The sequence below is a fragment of the Cherax quadricarinatus genome, chromosome 37 (assembly GCF_038502225.1).
Source record: "Cherax quadricarinatus isolate ZL_2023a chromosome 37, ASM3850222v1, whole genome shotgun sequence".
NCBI classification, from domain to species: Eukaryota; Metazoa; Arthropoda; class Malacostraca; order Decapoda; family Parastacidae; genus Cherax; species Cherax quadricarinatus.
The window spans coordinates 4,433,681-4,458,672 of record NC_091328.1 but is presented as its reverse complement, the minus strand read 5'-3'; the positions used below and the strand labels follow the sequence as shown (position 1 = coordinate 4,458,672).

The 24,992-nt window shown below is 41.1% G+C and overlaps 1 protein-coding gene across 1 annotated transcript in view; it reads left to right on the top strand.

Annotated features, from left to right (window-relative positions):
* Positions 1–11,717: 11,717 nt before the first annotated feature.
* Mcad (Medium-chain acyl-CoA dehydrogenase) overlaps positions 11,718–24,992 on the top strand; it is a 38,718-nt gene continuing 25,443 nt past the window's right edge. Inside the window, exons 1-3 of the mRNA XM_070091800.1 lie at positions 11,718–11,840; positions 17,970–18,078; positions 24,261–24,382. Of these exons, the coding sequence (XP_069947901.1) occupies positions 11,823–11,840; positions 17,970–18,078; positions 24,261–24,382 (249 nt within the window). The 5' untranslated portion in view covers positions 11,718–11,822. The remainder of the gene's footprint in view (positions 11,841–17,969; positions 18,079–24,260; positions 24,383–24,992) is intronic.

Sequence of the window (24,992 nt, the reverse complement as noted above, 5' to 3'; positions counted from 1 at the left end):
TCAGCTCTTTGTTTTGGCACCCAGTTCTTTGTTGTGGCACCCAGATCTTTGTTTTGGCACCCAGCTCTTTGTTGTGGCACCCAGCTCTTTGTTGTGGCACCCAGCTCTTTGTTGCGGCATCCAGCTCTTTGTAGTGGCACGAAGATCTTTATTGTGGCACCCAGCTCTTTGTTGTGGCACCCAGCTCTTTGTTGTGGCATCCAGCTCTTTGTTGTGGCATCCAGCTTTTTGTAGTGGCACCCAGATCTTTGTAGTGGCACGAAGATCTTTGTTGTGGCACCCAGCTCTTTGTTGTGGCACCCAGCTCTTTGTTGTGGCACCAAGCTCTTTGTTGTGGCATCCAGATCTTTGTTTTGGCACCCAGCTCTTTGTTGTGGCACCCAGCTCTTTGTTGTGGCATCCAGCTCTTTGTTGTGGCATCCAGCTCTTTGTAGTGGCACCCAGATCTTTGTTGTGGCACCCAGCTCTTTGTTGTGGCACCCAGCTCTTTGTTGTGGCACCCAGCTCTTTGTTGTGGCACTCAGCTCTTTGTTGTGGCACTCAGCTCTTTGTTGTGGCATCCAGCTCTTTGTTGTGGCACCCAGATCTTTGTTGTGGCACCCAACTCTTTGTTGTGGCACCCAGCTTTTTGTTGTGGCACCCAGCTCTTTGTTGTTGCACCCAGCTCTTTGTTGTGGCATCCAGCTCTTTGTTGTGGCACCCAGCTCTTTGTTGTGGCACCCAGCTCTTTGTTGTGGCACCAAGCTCTTTGTTGTCGCTCCCAGCTCTTTGTGGCACCCAGCTCTTTGTTGTGGCACTCAGCTCTTTGTTGTGGCATCCAGCTCTTTGTTGTGGCATCCAGATCTTTGTTGTGGCACCCAGCTCTTTGTTGTGGCACCCAGCTCTTTGTTGTGGCACCCACCTCTTTGTTGTGGCACCCAGCTCTTTGTTGTGGCACCCTGCTTTTTGTTGTGGCACCCAGCTCTTTGTTGTGGCATCCAGCTCTTTGTTGCGGCTCCCAGCTCTTTGTTGTGGCACCCAGCTCTTTGTTGTGGCACCCAGCTCTTTGTTGTGGCTCCCAGCTCTTTGTTGTGGCACCCAGCTCTTTGTTGTGGCACCCAGCTCTTTGTTGTGGCACCCAGCTCTTTGTTGTGGCACTCAGCTCTTTGTTTTGGCATCCAGCTCTTTGTTGTGGCTCCCAGCTCTTTGTTGTGGCTCCCAGCTCTTTGTTGTGGCATCCAGCTCTTTGTTGTGGCACCCAGCTCTTTGTTGTGGCACCCAGATCTTTGTTGTGGCATCCAGCTCTTTCTTGTGGCATCCAGCTCTTTGTTGTGGCATCCAGCTCTTTGTTGTGGCATCCAGCTCTTTGTTGTGGTACCCAGCTCTTTGTTGTGGCACCCAGCTCTTTATTGTGGCACCCAGCTCTTTGTTGTGGCATCCAGCTCTTTGTTGTGGCATCCAGCTCTTTGTTGTGGCATCCAGCTCTTTGTTGTGGTACCCAGCTCTTTGTTGTGGCACCCAGCTCTTTATTGTGGCACCCAGCTCTTTGTTGTGGCACCCAGCTCTTTGTTGTAGCACCCAGCTCTTTGTTGTGGCATCCAGCTCTTTGTTGTGGCACCCAGCTCTTTGTTGTGGCACCCAGCTCTTTATTGTGGCACCTAGCTCTTTGTTGTGGCACCCAGCTCTTTATTGTGGCACCCAGCTCTTCGCTTAGTATGTACCAGCTATGAATATTGCTCCCTGAACGACGTTTATCTTGGCTATGTTAAGTGTAAATACAAATTTTGTAATTTATTCCGGCTTCGTCAGTGTTGTCTTGTACTTTACATATTAAAATTTCTTGAAGAAGTGATTAATACACCTAATATAACTTACGTAAAAGTAATACCCACTTTTTTCCCCATCATTAAGAGAGCCTTCGAGCGCACCCAGAATCGTGTGAGCGCCAGCGAATGGAGGGCATTTTGGTTCCAAATAATGAACGGAAGTCTATCGTAAGTTGAAGACCTTAACGAAGTGTTGCTTTGCGATAATGATTTAAATACACCACATACACACACACACACACACACACACACACACACACACACACACACACACACACACATACACACACATACACACAAACACACACTCACAAACACATACACACACACACATACTAGGTGTATTAGAGAATGGAAAAGGTACAGAAGACAGAGAACTCAGGAAAACAAAGAGATTAGCCGAAGAGCCAGAAACGAATATGCACAGATAAGAAGGGAGGCTCAGCGACAATATGAAAATGACATAGTATCGAAAGTCAAGTCTGACCCGAAGCTGTTGTACAGCCACATCAGGAAAACAACAGTCAAGGACCAGGTAATCAGACTGAGGAAGGGTGATGGGGAGTTCACAAGAAACGACCGAGAGGTATGTCAGGAACTCAACACGAGATTTAAAGAAGTATTTACACTGGAAACCAGTAGGACTCTAGGAAATCAGAACAGGGGGGTGCACCAGCAAGTGCTGGATGAGGTACATATAACCAAGGAGGAGGTGAAGAAGCTGCTATGCGAACTTGACACCTCAAAGGCGGTGGGACCAGACAACATCTCTCCGTGGGTCCTTAAAGAGGGAGCAGAGATATTGTGTGAGCCATTAACAAAGATCTTCAACACATCAATTGAAACTGGGCAACTCCCTGAGGTATGGAAGATGGCAAATGTAGTCCCAATTTTTAAAAAGGGAGACAGACATGAGGCACTAAACTACAGACCTGTATCACTAACGTGTATAGTATGCAAAGTCATGGAGAAGATCATCAGGGGGAGAGTGGTGGAGCACCTGGAAAGAAGCAAGTGTATAATTGACATCCAGCACGGTTTCAGGGAAGGAAAATCCTGTGTCACAAATCTACTGGAGTTTTATGACAAGGTGACAGAAGTAAGACAAGAGAGAGAGGGGTGGATCGACTGCATTTTTCTTGGACTGCAAGAAGGCCTTCGACACAGTTCCTCACAAGAGGTTACTGCAAAAGCTAGAGGATCAGGCACACATAACAGGAAAGGCACTGCAATGGATCAGAGAATATCTGACAGGGAGGCAACAACGAGTCATGGTACGTGACGAGGTGTCAGAGTGGGCGCCTGTGACGAGCGGAGTTCCTCAGGGGTCAGTCCTAGGACCTGTGCTGTTCTTGGTATATGTGAATGACATAACGGAAGGGATAGACTCAGAAGTGTCCTTGTTTGCAGATGATGTGAAGTTAATGAGAAGAATCAAATCGGACGAGGATCAGGCAGAACTACAAAGAGACCTGGACAGACTACAAGCCTGGTCCAGCAACTGGCTCCTTGAGTTTAACCCTGCCAAATGCAAAGTCATGAAGATTGGGGAAGGGCAAAGAAGACAGCAGACACAATATAGTTTAGATGGCCAAAGACTGCAAACCTCACTCAAGGAAAAAGATCTGGTGGTGAGTATAACACCGAGCTTATCTCCTGAGGCGCACATCAATCAGATAACTGCTGCAGCATACGGGCGCCTGGCAAACCTACGGATAGCGTTCCGATACCTCAGTAGTGATTCGTTCAAGACTGTATACCATTTACGTCATGCCCATACTGGAGTATGCAGCACCAGTTTGGAATCCACACCTAGTCAAGCACGTCAAGAAATTAGAGAAAGTGCAAAGGTTTGCAACAAGACTAGTCCCAGAGCTAAGGGGATTGTCCTACGAAGAAAGGTTGAGGGAAATCGGCCTGACGACACTGGAGGACAGGAGGGTCAGGGGAGACATGATAACGACATATAAAATACTGCGCGGAATAGACAAGGTGGACAAAGACGGGATGTTCCAGAGGTGGGACACAGACACAAGAGGTCACAATTGGAAGTTGAAGACTCAGATGAATCAAAGGGATGTTAGGAAGTATTTCTTCAGTCGTAGAGTAGTCAGGCCGTGGAATAGCCTAGAAAGTGACGTAATGGAGGCGGGAACCATACATAGTTTTAAGGCGAGGTATGATAAAGCTCATGGGGCAGGGAGAGAGAGGACCTAGTAGCAATCGGCGAATAGGCGGGGCCAGGAGCTATGACTCGACCCCTGCAACCACAAATAGGCGAGTACTTATAGGTGAGCACAAGGCCTTTGACACAGTTCCTCACAAGAGATGAGTGCAGAAGCTGGAGGATCAGGTGGGCATAACAGGAAGGGCATTGTAATGGATCAGAGAATACCTGACAGGGAGAAAGTTAAGACACTTGTGCAACATCTGGTTATCATTATTGTAGACGTTTCGCCATCCAGTGGCTTTATCAATACAGATTCTTGGACATAACAAGAAAACAGAAGAACTATATACAAAAGACGAGGTAATCAGTCCCTCAGCCTTGAAGGTGGTGTTTAGAGCACCGTGGTTGTAGAGATTCGGAATCTCTGCAACCACGGTGCTCTAAACACCACCTTCAAGACTGAGGGACTGATTACCTCGTCTTGTGTATATAGTTCTTCTGTTTTCTTATTATGTCCAAGAATCTGTATTGATAAAGCCACTGGATGGCGAAACGTCTACAATAAAGATAACGAGATGTTGCACAAGTGTCATAACTTTCATCTTGTCGGTATTGTATACCTGTCTTGCACAACCTGACAGGGAGGAAACAACGCGTCATGGCCCGCGATGAGGTATCACAGTGGGCGCCTGTGAAGAGCGGGGTCCCACAGTGGTCAGTCCTAGGACCAGTGCTATTTTTGGTATATGTGAATGACATGTTGGAAGGGATAGACTCAGAAGTGTCCCTGTTCGCAGATGATGTGAAGTTAATGAGGAGAATTAAATCAGATGAGGATCAGGCAGGACTACAAAGAGACCTGGACAGACTGGAAGCGTGGTCCAGCAACTGTTCTCGAATTCAACCCTGCCAAATGCAAAGTCATGAAGATTGAGGAGGGGCAAAGAAGACCGCAGACAGAGTATAGGCTAGGTGGACAAAGACTGGAAACCTCACTCAAGGAGAAAGATCTAGGAGTGACCATAACACCGAGCACATCTCCGGAGGCACGCATCAACCAGATAACTGCTGCAGCATACGGGCGCCTGGCAAACCTAAGAATAACATTCCGATACCTTAGTAAGGAATCGCTCAAGACACTGTACACTGTGTACGTCAGGCCCATACTGGAGTATGCAGCACCTGTTTGGAACCCACACCTGGTCAAGTACGTCAAGAAATTAGAGAAAGTACAAAGGTTTGCAACAAGGCTAGTTCCGGAGCTCAGGGGAATGTCCTACGAAGAAAGTTGAGGGAAATCGGCCTGACGACACTGGAGGACAACGACATAGAAAATACTGCATGGACTAGATAAGGTGGACAGAGACAGGATGTTCCAGAGAGGAGACACAGAAACAAGGGATTACAATTGGAAGTTGAAGACTCAGACGAGTCACAGGGATGTTAGGAAGTATTTCTTCAGCCATAGAGTCGTCAGGAAGTGGAATAGTCTAGCAAGTGATGTAGTGGAGGCAGGAACCATACATAGCTTTGAGACGAGGTATGACAAAGCTCAGGAAGCAGAGAGAGGACCTAGTAGCGATCAGTGAAGAGGCGGGGTCAGGAGCTGGGACTCGACCCCTGCAACCACAACTAGGTGAGTACACACACACACATAAACTCAAACGATTAAAACAGGAAAACATATGGCGTTACGGTCTGTGGTCAACCATTAACCAATCACAGTTTGATTCAGGTCCAGAACTGGATGAAACGTTGTAAATTATTATTAATAATAACAATAGCAACAATAATAATAATAATAATAAACACAAAAACTTATAATAATAACATATAAGTAAGAATAATAATAACAATAACATATAATAACAAGCAATAATGATAATAAAAATAAATAACGTTAACGATCAATAAATAACTTTCTCTGGGATTGATGCAGAATTGGCAGTGGAGATCAGGTTGGAGAGCAGCAGTGGTTGTCAACACTAGACACTTCAAACAACACTCCCTTCACTGTGAACTACGTCAGTCTGAGAGGTTGTTGTAACAGCCGTGTCCAATATTTCTTCCCTGAAGACCCTGGGTGGCTGACCATGGAGTGGGGAGTTGGTATCCCTTAAGAGAGAGCCTCTGCAACACCTTATATATATATATATATATATATATATATATATATATATATATATATATATATATATATATATATATATATATATATATATATATATATATATATATATATATATATATATATATATATATATATATAAGTATATATATATATATATATATATATATATATATATATTTTTCATTAATATTGATATATAAATATATAATTTTGCACCAAAAGGAACTTAGAAAACTTACCTAACCTTATTATAACAAACGCAATTTATTTTAGCCTAACCCAACTATATATATACAGTAATATACTATATATATATATATATATATATACACAAATATATAAGATGAGCGTATATATATATATATATATATATATATATATATATATATATATATATATATATATATATATATATATATATATATATATATATATATATATATATATATATAAACTTTACTGTTGAGTTTGAGGAAAATAACTCATTGCCTTTTCTAGATGTTTTAATTATTAAGAGTAATAATGAATTCAAATTTAAAATTTAGAGAAAACCTACAAATAACTATTCCTATGTCCACTATTATTCTTCCCATCAAGATAAATTTAAACTGTCTGTTTTCTCATCAATGTTTTTGAGAGCTTTGCGAATTTGTAGTCCAGAGTTCATAGATGAGGAAATATCCAAAATTTATGAAATAGGTAATGATTTAAAATACCCAAGAAATGTAATTGATAAATCTTTTAAAATTGCTAGAAATACTTTTTACCACCCAAAAAGGGACAACCAACCTTATTCAACGATGAGAAATTTCAATTACTCAGATATGGTAAACACGAGGAAATTAAATCTTCATCAGAGTACAAAACAAATTCTGGCCACAAAATAGAGCGAAACACCAACGTCAAAGACCTGGGAGTGATCATGTCGGAGGATCTCACCTTCAAGGACCATAACATTGTATCAATCGCATCTGCTAGAAAAATGACAGGATGGATAATGAGAACCTTCAAAACTAGAGAGGCCAAGCCCGTGATGACACTCTTCAGGTCACTTGTTCTATCCAGGCTGGAATATTGCTGCACACTAACAGCACTTTTCAAGGCAGGTGAAATTGCTGACCTAGAAAATGTACAGAGAACCTTCATGGAGCGCATAACGGAGATAAAACACCTCAATTACTGGGAGCGCTTGAGGTTCCTAAAACTGTATTCCCTGGAACGCAGGCGGGAGAGAGACATGATTATGTACACCTGGAAAATCCTAGAGGGACTAGTACCGAACTTGCACACGAAAATCACTCACTACGAAAGCAAAAGACTTGGCAGACGATGCAACATCCCCCCAATGAAAAGCAGGGGTGTCACTAGCACGTTAAGAGACCATACAATAAGTGTCAGGGGCCCGAGACTGTTCAACTGTCTCCCAGCATACATAAGGGGGATTACCAACAGACCCCTGGCAGTCTTCAAGCTGGCACTGGACAAGCACCTAAAGTCGGTTCCTGACCAGCCGGGCTGTGGATCGTACGTTGGTTTGTGTGCAGCCAGCAGCAACAGCCTGGTTGATCAGGCTCTGATCCACCAGGAGGCCTGATCACAGACCGGGCCGCGGGGGCGTTGACCCCCGGAACTCTCTCCAGGTAAACTCCAGGTAAACTAAAAATATGTTGGTTCTCCCTTACCATGAAAACTTGGTTGATATGCCTTCTCTTCTTAAGACTTTTAATATTAAAGTTGTATTCAAAAATCTTGATACAGTAAAAACAACTTTTGATAAAGGATTCCCCCCAAAATGCTGATGGATGTGTCTATAAGATTCCTTGTAAAATTTGCGATAAAGTTTATTACGGTCAAACTGGTAAAAGTCTCGAACTAAGATTAAAACAACATAAATATAGCATTAGAACTGGACAAGATTCCAATGCTCTATTTATTCATGTGAGAGATTTTAGCCATCCAATTGATTTTCAAAAAGTTGAGAAAGTTGAATCAAGCAAGTCCATGGTCGACAGGAATATAATTGAATCTTGTTTCATAAAAAGCAATTTTGAAAATAATATGAATATTTCCTTAGGTTTGTATAAATTAGATTCATTTATAATTAATAAAATTTGGTTAGAGTTTAATAATACATTGGATAAATAATAAACCTTATTTCTTGGGTAGAATGATTTGTTGGTGGGTTGTCGTGAGGACCTGTCTAGTTGGACCAGCGGACCTACTGCAGTGTTCCTTTATTCTTATGAGTCCGGTATTGTCTCGCGTCAGGTGTTTCTTTGTTGTGGGGGTTGACTGTGAGGTGTAGTCTAAGCCCTTTTATTGCCTTCCTTTGATGTATTACTTTCATAGTTCCTTGACAATGTGAGTAGTCACGAAAGCGCTTGGAATTTCACTACTCTTTCACAGTGGTTGTTTTGCATAATTTAAAATCACCTGTTTACTGTGATCTTATTGAATATATATATATCTATATATATATATATATATATATATATATATATATATATATATATATATATATATATATATATATATATATATATATATATATACGTATATATATATATATATAAATACTGCACACCTCTCTGTATACCTGGTGGGTGTTTCAGGGGTCAGCGCCCCCGCGACCCAGTCTATGACCAGTCCTCATGGTGCATTAGGACCTGATCAACCAGGCTGTTACTGGTGGCCGCACATAAACTGACGTACGAACCACAGCCCACTGGTCAGGTACTGACTTTAGGTACCTGTCCAGAGCTTTCTTGTAGACAACTAGTGGTCTGTTGGTAATCCCCCATAATGCATGCTGGGAGGCAGTTGAACAGTCTTGGGCCCCTGACACTTATTTTGTTGTCTCTTAGTGTACTCATGATGCCCCTGCTTTTCATTGGGGAGATGTTGCATCTCCTGCTGAGCCTTTTGCTTTTCTAAGGAGAATATATCCTGTGTGTGTATATACTATGTGTGTATCCTCTGAGTAATGACAGAGTTATTGCTAAGTTTGATCCTATTTATGAGTGCATATATTTATGAGTGCATATATATATATATGAGTGCATATATTCATGAGTGCATATATTTATCAGTGCATATATTTAATAGTTTAGAATATCTTTCATTCAGTCATTGAATTATTAAAGCTTGACTGACACTCCATACATTCATTTGGTTCACAATAAACTCAATAATTATATTATAACACGAGACTCATTTGTCCTGTTCTTACAAGCATCCCTCTGGGTACATTTCTTTAAAGATTTAACTGATTAGCAGGGAATTCCTAGTTTCAACCATGCACAAACTAGAACAGACTTGATGCTGAGTGTGTTTACCCTAGCTAGAAATCCCCTGAATCTGCTAGGATACGATGCATCTGTTAATCCCTTTAGGGCCTAGTTCCTAGGCCTTTTGTATATCCATATGCTCTTACGCTACCTTCCACAGGATGGATATGGAGTGCACAATAAACTAGCTACTTCGGTGGTAAAATCTAATCTAATGACTTCTCTCTCCCTCTCTCTCTCTCCCTCCCTCTCTCTTTCTCTCCCTCTGTCTCTCTCCCTCCCTCTCTCTCTCTCTCCCTCTCTCTCTCTCCCTCCCTCTCTCTCTCTCTCCCTCTCTCTTTCTCTCTCTCGAAGAAGAAGAACGTCAATGATGTCCCTGCAAACCCATTGTACTGCTATTTAGCAATGGTTGTCTGGCTGTCCCACCAAGGAGGGACAAGTCCCCGTTTTTTCAGTAATTATTTATAATTTTACTAGCATTATATTATTTATTCCTTTTGATTCTTCATATTTTTTTTATATGTTGTCATAATTCTTGTGAAAAATGGTTTTGAAAACCGACAAGCTGAAGATTGAGACACTTATGCAACATACTCTCCTGGGTGCCACGTATATAGAGGAATGGTGATAGTTGTTGTTACCACCCCTATTATCAGTTAATATAATTTAGTAATCCCAACATACACTCTGGGGGTCCTTGTGCTCATTGGGGTTTCCCTAACTAACATTTATGTACACGGAAATATTAGTAGCTTCTAGCTTAATATTCTAGGGATGGTTACTCAGCAATCTTGGTCAAAATTACCTTGTGGGCTCAGGGCCCACCTATAATTCGTAGCTAAATTACCCTGTGTTCCCCAATATAACAATGGCTGGCTTGTTACGTTGTACATGTCTTAGTAGCAATAAAGATTATATTATTGCCTCTAAAACTAGAGTCCTGCAGCAAATGGTTAGTAGACAACAAATTATCATTACACCTCGGGAAAACGGAAGCCATACTCTTTGAAATGAAAAAATGAAAAGAATAAATCATTTTAATGGCCAGTGTAATGAAGAACCCGTCACTTCAGTATCCTCACTAAAATATCTAGGAATTCCCTTTGACCCATGCATGTCAGGAGAATTGTTAGGGAACAGTGTAGTAAAGAAATCGAATTCCAGACTAAAGTTCCTCTACAGACAAGCACAGTGTCTACCTACTGAGGCTCCCAGGACCATGTGTCTAGCCCTTATACAGTGTCATATAAATTACCCTTACACCTCATGGTACTCTACCTTAACAAACAAAACTGAAAGACTACAAATCACCCAGAACAATATTGTAAGATTCATCCTGGACATGGGTCCATGAGAATAATGTAGGCCAGGATACAACAACTGGATATGCTGAATGTTGAAGACAGAGTAAAACAACTGAAGTTTAATCACGTTTATGAAATTGCTTAGAACAGTGTCCAGAATATCATGCTGACAAGTTTGTCAAGGTTGGGAACCAAAGAAATCATAGTACTAGGGGGAGAGAACACAACTTTGTAGTACCCACAGTCAGTGGCCAGGGTTCAAACACATTTTATTGTACAACAATAAAGGAGTGGAACAAACTGTTTGCACATGTCAAAGCCAGTCATAGCATGAGCCAGTTCAAGAAGAGTGACAAAAGGTACCTAATGAATGTAGCTACAGAAAGGGAGGGGAGTGCTTTCTTGTACAGCTAACATACATGTATCTATTACTGTGATCTGATCCTCTCTTCTTGACGTAAATAACTCAGTTTACCTTATTACTAATATATCCTTTTATTGAAACTGCTTTTCACATAGTAAAGTTACTTACCTATTTTAACTTTTAAGGTTTAAATAATAAGTAATTATAAGGACCCCCAATGTAATTAAGTCACTGATTTTTTTGAGGTTATCCTAGGTTATCTACACATATGCTGCTATGTATGATAATTTATGTAACTGTATTTATGTGTACCTGTACCTGAATAAACTTGCTTGCTTGCTTACTTGATTGCTTGCTTGCCGGCCCCGTGACCTGGCAGGCAAAGCTCTCGCTTCACACTCGGAGGGTCCGGGTTCGATTCCCGGTGGGGTGAAAACATTTCGACGCGTTTCCTTACACCTCTTGTCCTGTTCGCCTAACATCAAATAGATACCTGGGTGTTAATCGACTGGTGTGGGTGGCATCCTGGGGGACAAAATTGAGGACCCCAATGGAAATAAAACAGACAGCCCTCGATGACGCACTGACTTTCCTGGGTTATCCTGGGTGGCTAACCCTCCGGGGTTAGAAATCCGAACGAAAGCTTATCTTAACCTGCTTATTTGCTTGCTTACTTGCTTGCTTGCTTACTTGCTTATTTACTGTGTGAGCCGTCAGTGGTCCTTACAACCCATAACAACTCTAAGGAAGGCAGCTGCGCCATGGCTTCTCTACGTCAGGTAATTCCTCGTTATTTTCCCTACACCCTCCAGGCTGTGTACTTCCATGTTGGTGTAAGGCTCTTGTTCCAAGAACCTGGAGCCGCCTCGGATCAGACCTGAGTTGTCTCCCAGGAGTTGTATGACGTACGTGATCAGCGACTTTCTCTTATATAATTTTTTTGTGAAAGCCGGGTTTATTTTCTTGGGTAAATATTTACCCGTTGATGTTTATTTTGGTTTAAACCTCTGCCTATGTAGATTACCATTTATTTTGGTTTTGTACCATCGTTACATATGTACCGTTATGTAATATACATTATATAACGGTACATGTGTACGTTATGTAATACACATTCATATGTACGTTGTTATACACATCTATGTGTACGTTGTTATACACATCTATATGTACGTTGTTATACACATCTATATGTACGTTGTTATACACATCTATATGTACGTTGTTATACACATCTATATGTACGTTGTTATACACATCTATATGTACGTTGTTATACACATTGTGTACGTTATGTAATACACATCCATATGTACGTTATACACATTATGTGTACGTTATGTAATACACATCCATATGTACGTTGTTATACACATTATGTGTACATTATGTAATACACATCCATATGTACGTTATTATACACATTATGTGTACGTTATGTAATACACATCCATATGTACGTTGTTATACACATCTATATGTACGTTATGTAATACACATCCATATGTACGTTGTTATACACATCTATGTGTACGTTATGTAATACACATCCATATGTACGTTGTTATACACATCTATATGTACGTTGTTATACACATCCATATGTACGTTGTTATACACATGTGTACGTTATGTAATACACTCCAACAGCACATCAAATCATAAAAAGCACTTACCTCCACTCATTCATATCTAACATGCTCACACAAGCCTGTTGAATGTCCAGGTCCCTACATAACAAAGTACCCCAGTGGAAATAAGTCACTTTTTCTTACTTGTCTGGGTTATCCTAGGTAATTTAGAAATGTATGATAATTATACTTATGTGTACCTGTGCCTAAATGAAGTTAGTTACTTCTCCTCTATCTTTTCAACACAAAACTCTTCTTGCTATTGTAAAGGCAAGACCTTGCTTGATTTTCTCACTAACTTTCACAAAGGCACAGAGGGCAATGGCCAGATTAATACCTTAGCATTATGTAAACTACTTGTTCTGTCCTTACATTTCAAGGGGGCTCTTTGATGTTAGTGAAGAGCTCTTGATCCAGAGAATTGAAGCTACCCTTCCCATCCTTGGATCAAACCTGATTATGTACTTCCCATTCCTCAGTTGATGAAGGACACCTACAGGTTTAGTATTTCCTCTTGAACATAATAGTGCTCTCTCTTTATACACTTGGCCTCCAGTAAGTCCTGTGTGTAAAATACTGTTTATTTTATTTTTTAACACTTTTCCTGAAAATAAAATTATTATTATTATTATTGTTATTATTATTCAGAAAGAGCTATTGTTACTGCTATGGAGAGCAGAGTTATGATGGAGTTCCGTTCCTAAAACCATGTCGGTAAACGAACTCGTCGCTGAGCAAGGAGCATACTACATAATGATAGTGTGTTTGTGTCAACCATCTATAACATTTTTAGTATATTTTTAAATGTTTATACAGTAGTGTACTGTATATTGTAATAAACAGGATAGAGGCAGTCATTTCTAATATACATTATTTAGGTATGCATACTGGTCAGAGAGCCCGTTGTAAATCTGAGTAGTTGGTAAATGAATATGTCACTAAGTGAGGAGAGGCTGTACTGTGTTTCTTAACATATCATCCTAAGTGAAACTTCTTCTAATGTACCTTGAGTAAATGTGTAGTTGTATTATACTGAACTTAAAATTTTTTTTATGTATGTTTCAGACTATTATACTCTGGGTAGTTGTTTCCACAAAAGTACTATTGTGCGGGAGTGGTTAAGTACAGTGGACCCTCGACCAGCGATGGCATCGATTAACGATAAATCTGACTAGCGATACATTTTATCGCAAAAATTTTGCCTCGATTAGCGCTAAAAAACTCCACCAACACTATTCGTTCCGTCTGAGACGCGTCCACTTCTGGCCAGTGTTTACAAGCCAGCCAGCCACCGCAGTCGCTTCCAAGCATACAATCGGAACATTTCATATTATCACAGCCTTTTTAGTGATTGCACCTGCAAAATAAGTCACCATGGGCCCCAAGAAAGCTTCTAGTGCCAACCCTACAGCAAAAAGGGTGAGAATTACTATGGATATGAAGAAAGAGATCATTGCTAAGTATGAAAGTGGAGTGCATGTCTTCGAGCTGGCCAGGCTGTACACAAAACCCCAATCAACCATCGCTACTATTGTGGCCAAGAAAACGGCAATCAAGGAAGCTGTTCTTGCCAAAGGTGCAACTATGTTTTCGAAACTGAGATCGCAAGTGATAGAAGATGTTGAGAGACTGTTATTGGTATGGATAAACGAAAAACAGATAGCAGGAGATAGCATCTCTCAAGCGATCATATGTGAAAAGGCTAGGAAGTTGCTTGACGATTTAATTAGAAAAATGCCAACAACTAGTGGTGATGTGAGTGAATTTAAGGCCAGAAAAGATTGGTTTGAGAGATTTAAGAATCGTAGTGGCATACATAGTGTGATAAGGCATGGTGAGGCTGCCAGTTTGGACCAAAAAGCAGCTGAAAAATATGTGCAGGAATTCAAGGAGTACATAGACAGTGTAGGACTGAAACCTGAACAAGTGTTTAATGGTGACACTGACAATGTTGTGAAACACTTTAGGAATGTCATAAAGGAACGGGAGGTACAGGCCTCTATGGGCAGATATGTTGTGCGACAGAGGTCCAGTGACTCTCAAGCTGGTCCTAGTGGCATTAAAAGAAGAAGGGAAGTAGCCCCGAAAAAGGACTTGCCACCTCAAGTCCTAATGGAAGGGGATTCCCCTTCTAAACACTAAGACCATCAACACACTCCCCTCTTCCCATCCCATCAGTCATCACCAGATCTTCAATAAAGGTAAGTGTCATGTAACTGTGCAAGTCTTCTTCAGTTTGTGTGTATTAAAATTAATATTTCATTTTTTTTTTTTTTTTTATTATCACACTGGCCGATTCCCACCAAGGCAGGGTGGCCCGAAAAAGAAAAACTTTCACCATCATTCACTCCATCACTGTCTTGCCAGAAGGGTGCTTTACACTACAGTTTTTAAACTGCAACATTAACACCCCTCCTTCAGAGTGCAGGCACTGTACTTCCCATCTCCAGGACTCAAGTCCGGCCTGCCGGTTTCCCTGAATCCCTTCATAAATGTTACTTTGCTCACACTCCAACAGCACGTCAAGTATTAAAAACCATTTGTCTCCATTCACTCCTATCAAACACGCTCACGCATGCCTGCTGGAAGTCCAAGCCCCTCGCACACAAAACCTCCTTTACCCCCTCCCTCCAACCCTTCCTAGGCCGACCCCTACCCCGCCTTCCTTCCACTACAGACTGATACACTCTTGAAGTTATTCTGTTTCGCTCCATTCTCTCTACATGTCCGAACCACCTCAACAACCCTTCCTCAGCCCTCTGGACAACAGTTTTGGTAATCCCGCACCTCCTCCTAACTTCCAAACTACGAATTCTCTGCATTATATTCACACCACACATTGCCCTCAGACATGACATCTCCACTGCCTCCAGCCTTCTCCTCGCTGCAACATTCATCACCCATGCTTCACACCCATATAAGAGCGTTGGTAAAACTATACTCTCATACATTCCCCTCTTTGCCTCCAAGGACAAAGTTCTTTGTCTCCACAGACTCCTAAGTGCACCACTCACTCTTTTTCCCTCATCAATTCTATGATTCACCTCATCTTTCATAGACCCATCCGCTGACACGTCCACTCCCAAATATCTGAATACGTTCACCTCCTCCATACTCTCTCCCTCCAATCTGATATTCAATCTTTCATCACCTAATCTTTTTGTTATCCTCATAACCTTACTCTTTCCTGTATTCACCTTTAATTTTCTTCTTTTGCACACCCTACCAAATTCATCCACCAATCTCTGCAGCTTCTCTTCAGAATCTCCCAAGAGCACAGTGTCATCAGCAAAGAGCAGCTGTGACAACTCCCACTTTGTGTGTGATTCTTTATCTTTTAACTCCACGCCTCTTGCCAAGACCCTCGCATTTACTTCTCTTACAACCCCATCTATAAATATATTAAACAACCACGGTGACATCACACATCCTTGTCTAAGGCCTACTTTTACTGGGAAAAAATTTCCCTCTTTTCTACATACTCTAACTTGAGCCTCACTATCCTCGTAAAAACTCTTCACTGCTTTCAGTAACCTACCTCCTACACCATACACTTGCAACATCTGCCACATTGCCCCCCTATCCACCCTGTCATACGCCTTTTCCAAATCCATAAATGCCACAAAGACCTCTTTAGCCTTATCTAAATACTGTTCACTTATATGTTTCACTGTAAACACCTGGTCCACACACCCCCTACCTTTCCTAAAGCCTCCTTGTTCATCTGCTATCCTATTCTCCGTCTTACTCTTAATTCTTTCAATTTTAACTCTACCATACACTTTACCAGGTACACTCAACAGACTTATCCCCCTATAATTTTTGCACTCTTTTTTATCCCCTTTGCCTTTATACAAAGGAACTATGCATGCTCTCTGCCAATCCCTAGGTACCTTACCCTCTTCCATACATTTATTAAATAATTGCACCAACCACTCCAAAACTATATCCCCACCTGCTTTTAACATTTCTATCTTTATCCCATCAATCCCGGCTGCCTTACCCCCTTTCATTTTACCTACTGCCTCACGAACTTCCCCCACACTCACAACTGGCTCTTCCTCACTCCTACAAGATGTTATTCCTCCTTGCCCTATACACGAAATCACAGCTTCCCTATCTTCATCAACATTTAACAATTCCTCAAAATATTCCCTCCATCTTCCCAATACCTCTAACTCTCCATTTAATAACTCTCCTCTCCTATTTTTAACTGACAAATCCATTTGTTCTCTAGGCTTCCTTAACTTGTTAATCTCACTCCAAAACTTTTTCTTATTTTCAACAAAATTTGTTGATAACATCTCACCCACTCTCTCATTTGCTCTCTTTTTACATTGCTTCACCACTCTCTTAACCTCTCTCTTTTTCTCCATATACTCTTCCCTCCTTGCATCACTTCTACTTTGTAAAAACTTCTCATATGCTAACTTTTTCTCCCTTACTACTCTCTTTACATCATCATTCCACCAATCGCTCCTCTTCCCTCCTGCACCCACTTTCCTGTAACCACAAACTTCTGCTGAACACACTAACACTACATTTTTAAACCTACCCCATTCCTCTTCGACCCCATTGCCTATGCTCTCATTAGCCCATCTATCCTCCAATAGCTGTTTATATCTTACCCTAACTGCCTCCTCTTTTAGTTTATAAACCTTCACCTCTCTCTTCCCTGATGCTTCTATTCTCCTTGTATCCCATCTACCTTTTATTCTCAGTGTAGCTACAACTAGAAAGTGATCTGATATATCTGTGGCCCCTCTATAAACATGTACATCCTGAAGTCTACTCAACAGTCTTTTATCTACCAATACATAATCCAACAAACTACTGTCATTTCGCCCTACATCATATCGTGTATACTTATTTATCCTCTTTTTCTTAAAATATGTATTACCTATAACTAAACCCCTTTCTATACAAAGTTCAATCAATGGGCTCCCATTATCATTTACACCTGGCACCCCAAACTTACCTACCACACCCTCTCTAAAAGTTTCTCCTACTTTAGCATTTCATACTTTTCATGTGTTAAAAATTTTTTTTTTCAATACTTTTGGGTGTCTTGCATGGATTAATTTGATTTCCATTATTTCTTATGGGAAAAATTAACTTGACTAATGATTATTTTGACTAACGATGAGCTCTCAGGAACGGATTAATAGCGTTAGTCGAGGGTCTACTGTATACAGTATCTTAAATTTCTTGTTTTGACCTGTTGGGGTATGTCTTTACTGTAGTTTTATTTGCCTTTTGTGTTTTCCTTTTTTGCAGTTATTGCAAGCTGGCTCACTAGTACGATCATGTGCACGACTGCAGAGTACTGTTCCATATCCCTCTGCGACAAAGGCTGCGGCATCTGTCAAGAGCGGCATCTGTTTTGGTCAGTGTGCTTTACATTTCCCCGTTTTTAACACTGGAGTGAAAAAAATGAAAGCAATGTCTGAGGTAGGGAGGATGAATAGCAGTCTTCTTTTATTTCTCACATTATAGATTGCAAATCTTATAAAAAATAGCAAATGAATTTGAAATCTTCCTTGAAGTGCCGCATACTAGTTGATAAAGAAGCACTATACTGCACCTTATGTATAACTCATTGGTGAATTAAATCCAATTGTAATTTAGAGAATTTAAAAAGAATTTTATTGGATACACCTTTTTATTTCTTTGTTACAGTCACTGCCTTACCCTGTTACTAAGGTCACTCAAAAGCAAAAGTGAAAGCAGCTGTGAGAAAGAGGTAGAGACAGTGGTTAATGCATTGCATTTGTTAGTACAATATTAGGAGTCCAATAATAGAGGAACATTGCAGAAGGTCCACTTGCTCATACTAGATAGGGCTTTTTTAAGCCCAAGCATTTTCACTCTTATACAGTGGACCCTCAACTAACGGCTGCATTAAGTAATGGCAAATTCGTCTAACAGCGTTTTTTGGCGTAAAAGATGTCTCTACCAACGGCAAAAAACTCTACCAACGATGTTGGTCAGGTACGTATCCATGCGCCCGGAGTGTGGCCTGAGTGGGCCCAGCCACTCCAAGAGTCAGTGTGCCATTGTTTACAAGTTGTTGCGGTCAGTTTCCACGTGTGCCTGCCATATATGTTGGATTATTCCAGTGTTTTTAGTGCTTGTAACCGCTAAATAAGCCACCATGGGCCCCAAGAAAGCTTCTAGTGCCAAGCCTGTGGTAATAAGGGTGAGAAATACAATGGAAATAAAAAAAGAGATCATTGAAAAATACGAGAGTGGAGTGCGTATGTCTGAGTTGAAAAGGCAATAGAACAAATCACATTCAACCATCAGTACTATCTTGGCGAACAGACAGGCAATTAAGGAAGTTGTTGTGAAAGGTTCAAGTATGTTTTCAAAACGGAGACTGCAAATAATTGAAGAGATAGAGAGACTGTTATTGGTATTGATAAACAAAAATCAATTATCAGGAGATAGTGTTTCTCAGTCTATAATTTGTGAAAAGGCAAGGAAGTTGCATGATAATCTCATTAAGAAAATGCCTCAAAAATGGTGCTGCTGCTGGAGAAGGAGGAGGAGGAGGAGGAGAAGGAGGAGGAGGAGGAAGAAGAGGAGGAGGAGGAGGAAGAGGTGGAGGAAGAAGGGGAAGATGAGGAGGAGGAGGAGGAAGAGGAGGAGGAGGAGGAAGAGGAGGAGGAGGAGAAAGAGGAAGAGGAAGAAGGGGAAGAAGAGGAGGAGGAGGAGGAAGAGGAGGAGGAGGAGGAAGAGGAGGAGGAAGAAGGGGAAGAAGAGGAGGAGGAGGAGGAAGAGGAGGAGGAGGAGGAAGAGGAGGAGGAAGAAGGGGAAGAAGAGGAGGAGGAGGAGGAAGAGGAGGAGGAGGAGGAAGAGGAGGAGGAGGAGGAAGAGGAAGAGGAAGAAGGGGAAGAAGAGGAAGAGGAGGAAGAGGAAGAGGGAGAGGAGGAAGAGGAGGAGGAAGAGGAGGAAGAGGAGGAGGACGAGGAGGAGGAGGAGGAAGAGGAGGAGGAGGAGGAAGAGGAGGAGGAAGAAGAGGAAGAGGAGGAGGAAGAAGAGGAGGAGGAAGAGGAAGAGGAAGAGGAGGAGGAGGAGATGGAGGAGGAGATGGAGGAAGAGAAGGAGATGGAGGAGGAGGAAGAGAAGGAGATGGAGGAAGAAAAGGAGGAGGACGAGGAGGAGGAGGAAGAGAAGTAGGAGGAGTTGGAGTAGGATGAGTAGTAGTAGGATGAGTAGGAGTAGAATGAGTAGGAGTAAGATGAGGAGCAGGATGAGTAGGATGTGGAGGAGTAGGAGTAATAGTTGTAGTAGAATGAGGAGGAGTAGGATGTGGACAAGGACTTTCTTGGGTTATCCTGGGTGGCTAATCCTCCGGGGTTAAAAATCCGAACGAAATCTTATCTTAGTAGTAGTTGTAGTAGTAGTGGCGGTGTATGTGGTAATGTCTTATTGTTATTTGTAAATTAAACTTTATCATAGATATGTATGTAAACGAAAAACATGTACAGTAGACTGTTATAATTACATGGTAGTTACGTTCCTGAAAATGCTGTGTTAGGTAAAACTGTGTTAGATAAACTGAAAAACTTATGGGAAAAATAAGGTTACATTTCTGGGAGCCCCAAAAAAGCCAAACAATTTTTTTTAGGTCTCCACATCTTACAAAAATAAAAGTGAATATGTAATTGTAGTTCATTGTTGTGATGTATTATTTTGTTTTTTACTGCTTAAGATTACAAATGCAACAGAAATAATTGTATTTCTTACCTTAAATTGTTGGTGCTGGTGTTTGTGGATGATTGTGGAGAGTTGTGCTGTGGCTCTACTGGGCTGAGGTGGATGATAGAGGTTCTGGTACTGAAGTCGATGGTTGTGCTGGAGTGTGCATAAATTCTGTAATGGATTTCTGTTCTGTTTTACCCTGCAGTACATTATACAACTGACAGTAAGGCATCAGCTGCTCTAGACACCGTTTCCGGGTCCTCTTCAGTGAAAAAGTCAAACTTTAAGTCAGTCAGTCAGTAAGTTAGTAAGTCAGTCAGTTATACAGTCAGTCAGTAAGTCAGTTAGTAAAAATGTCAGTATGACAGTCAGTCATCACACAAACTCGTATTTACCTCATTCTTTTCATGTGCACGAAATTTATGAAGTTTACGCTTCATTACGGCCACAGGCTATTTCTTGTCTATATCTATTTTCTTCATTAATTCTAAGACTTAAATGCTTATACCTTTTCTTGCCACTTTCAGCAACACTGGTATGCCTACTGGGTGTCATGATTGCTTGGCAGATACATGTACAAGATATGGTAATTAAAAGATCTAAACTTAATCCACAAACATAAAAATAAACACAGCTAGCTCCTAGCAGAGAATGGTCCTACACACGTATGAACCGAAGGCTGGGTGGCAGAGGGTGTTGGAGGGTGGCGGGGGATGGCGGTAGGTCTCCCCCATTGACTCAGTGGTCTAACCCACAGCCAGAAGTATCCTGTGGGCAACGCTCCAAAGTTTTTCCCCTCCCGCAAACTGAACCATGTTAAATTAATTTTACAAAGTGTTGTATAAAATTGTGCCACAATTCTTCAGTAGTGCTATAACCAAATTGTGCCAAATAAAACTGTGTAATATAATGGTCATACGTGTATATGGGGTTTGCTGCTATCCATGGTTTCAGTATCCGTGGAAGGTCTTGGAACTTATCCCCCGCAGATAAGTGGTCCTTCTGAATATAAAGATTATGTAAACAACATTTTTCACCACACTAGGCCATGCTCGTTCCCAACCTGCTTTGCTTGTTGATTGGGAGACTATATTCCATGCAACTTTTACATCAGTTATTGCATTTGAAGTGTTAAATTTGCACCATAACTCTGGCACTCCACTGACTGACTCTTCATCCACTGCTGGATACTTGGAGGATGTTCCGTGAATCAATGCTTCCGTGGCCTGGTTCATGACCAGGCCTTTCGGTGGATCAGGACCTGATCAACCAGGTTGTTACTGCTGGCCACACACAGACTGATGTATGAACCATAGCGCGGCTGGTCAGGTACTGATTTTCGGTGTCTGTCAAGTTCCTTCTTGAAGACGACCGGGGGTCTGTTGGTAATCCCCCTATTGTATGCTGGGAGGTAGCTGAACAGTCTTGAGGCCCTGACACTTATTGTGTTTTCTCCTAGCGTACTCGTGGCACCCTTGCTTTTCATTGGGGGGACTGGACAAATATATGAGTGGGAGGGGCTGGGTTTGATTGGTGTCATGGGGTACGGGAGTTATTTCTTGGGTAGCTTTAGGTAGATGTCGTTTTGATAAGGACCTGCCTCGTATGGGCCAGTAGGCCTTCTGCAGTGTTCCTACATTCTTATGTTCTTATGTTCTTATGTTGCATTGCCCGCTGAGTCTTTTGCTTGCTTTTGTAGGGAGTGATTTCCATATGTAGTTTTGGGACTAGTCCCTCTAGAATTTTCCAAGTGTGTATTATCACATATCTTTCTTGCCTGCATTCCAAGGAGTACAGATCAAGGGCCTGGAGGAGGAAGAGGAGGAGGAGGAGGAGGAGGAGAAGAGCAGGAGAGGAAGGATCAGGTTAAGTCATGCATGTTATGAAGTTTAGAGCATTTGACACTGTAATGAGAAAGGAATGCATCTTCAGAGACAAAGCCAGGACTAAGATTCATATGAGGAAAGTTGTGAATAAGAGAAGCTTCAACAAGACAGTGACTGTGAAAACTAGAAGTAGGGTAGACGGTTTTAGTAGAGGACCAGTCAATAGAATGACTGATCTCTAACATGACAGAAAAGAGCATTATTGGTGTTGGTGAACCTAACACTTCCTACATACTGGCTTCCTCACTTTTTCCATTAGTGTGACTTTGTAACTGGTCCAAGTTGGACCAAAAGATCATCGTAAGTGCATTTCTGTTGTTTTTAGTGACCGGGATGGCCCCTGTGTTCATGCTCCTTCTCCATGGACTGGTTACTGCACATAAGTGGTTTCTTGCCATTCTTGATGAACACGGAGTTCCATGAGTCTGGACCTGCGGCAGAGTGCATGGGAATGTCGTTTATGGCTTTTTCAAAGTCCTCTGGTGGTGTTAGGATTATATCAGATATTCTTGAATTAACCAAATTTTGAGTTTTGGTCATAAAAAATTAATTTAGATTGTTGACCTGTAGTTTAATTAATGGCTCATTAAACGCTGACTCATAATGGGACTTCAGTATCTCTCTCATATCTTGGCTGTTATCTGCAAGTCCCATCTTGTCAAAACAGGGGCTCAATACTGAATGTGGTTTTTTCCTCTAGATTTGGCATAAGAAAAGAAATATATATATTTTTTAATTTTATTTAAGGCTTTAAGTTCTTCCGGTGTTTCTTGGCTCCTGTATGATTCCCTACGCTTAAGTTCAATATTTTCTATTTCTCTGGCCAGTGCTTCTTTCCACATCTCAGATATACTGCCGCAATAAGTTTCCGCGTCACCGTGCAGGTAGCAGTTTCTAAACATCTTAATTACTCCTTGATGCAGTGGTTGTATGATTTATTTCAGAGATGTTGTATTTGGTGGAAAAAGCATGTTACAGAATGCAAATACTAGGACATTTTATTGGTCCTGAGACCTTGGTCACCAAGTTCCAGGACCAAAATGTTTTCAACAAAATGTTGTAGTGTTTGAATTTTATGTTGTTTCCAACAACCTGTTGGCATCACATAGCATTTTTACCAGAAAACATAACAATAATATTTGGCTCCAGAGACTGCATGATTTGTGGGAATTAATTTTTTTTTTTTTTTTTTTTTTTTTTTTTTTTTTTTTTTTTTTTTGTACAGGTACATCTTGAGTGAATGAATATGGTACTGCTTGAACTACCTGCAAAACAGCCTCATTCATCCATATTGTCTTGACCGACCTTCAGATAATGGGCCAAGGATTTCATTTTTGCCTTTTAAAACCTGGGGATTCTGTGAATGATAAATAACCATTGGCTTCCTCTTTAAATTGCCTAATGCATTGCATACAGAAGCAAGCCCAAACAGTCCTTTGCTACCTTGAATTAACATGCAGTTCTCTTTAGCCAATGTGGCATTAAGATGGCATCTTGAAAAATATGCCTTTCTCTTCAGTATTGATCACTTGCTCACAAATCATTAAGTGAGGCACAATCTTTGTTCTCTGCTCAGTTCACACATTCAGTAACTATATTGATTTCTTTCCTGTTACAGTGAGGATTACTGATGGCATGCTATATTCCACGGAGTATTCTCATGGCATGCCATGGCTTGCAGTATTGATTTTTAATCATACAGCATGATAATGGAACATATATCATTAGTGTTTTATTGATAATATGCATTGTGAAAGCTCATTACATGAGAGTCACCTGTATAGTATTCCTTAGATCTTGGCTCGCAAGTTATAGTAACTTCTCAGTTAAAAGCCTTTAATGTTGTTTTTAATTGTAGTAATTAAATTGTTCAGAGGTTTTTAACAAAACTTTTGCTGTGTAGAAGTCATGTACGATTCAGTAATATCTGTTGTACCTTTTAATTTTTTAAAACAATTGTGATTTTTTTCTCTAGACTTGACTGATGAACAAAAGGAGATGCAACAGTTGGCGCGGAAGTTTGCCCGTGAAGAAATTCTTCCAAAAGCAGCAGAGCATGACCGCACCATGGAATACCCTTGGGAAATAATTAAACAGGCGAGTAATTAACGCTTTCACTGTCGGTGCCATAGTACTTCGGCTTGCAAGCCAGTGTTGATGCTGTAGTATTATGCCAAAATTCTAGTGGCTTCAAATCTAGCAGGAGAAAGCTGGTAGAACTACATGTGAGAGAATGGGTCTGTGTGGTCAGTGTTTGTAGTATAAAAAAAAATCCTGCAGCACGCAGTACAGTGGACCCCCGCATAACGATTTTAATCTGTGCAAGAGGGGTAATTGTTATGCGAAATAATCGGTATGTGAATGAATTTTCCCCATAAGAAATAATGGAAATAAAATTAATCCATGCAAGACACCCAAAAGTATGAAAAAAAAAAATTTTTGCCACATGAAATGTTAATTTTAATACACACAAACTGAAAAAGGCATGCACACTTACATGACACTTACTTTTATTGAAGATCTGGTGATGATTGATGGGATGGGAGGAGGGGAGAGAGAGTGTTAGTGTTTAGAAGGGGAATCCCCTTCCATTAAGACTTGGTGTCGAGTCCTTTTCTGGGGTTACTTCCCTTCTTCTTTTAATGCCACTAGGACCAGCTTCAGAGTCACTGGACTTCTTTCGCACAACATATCTGTCCATAGTGGC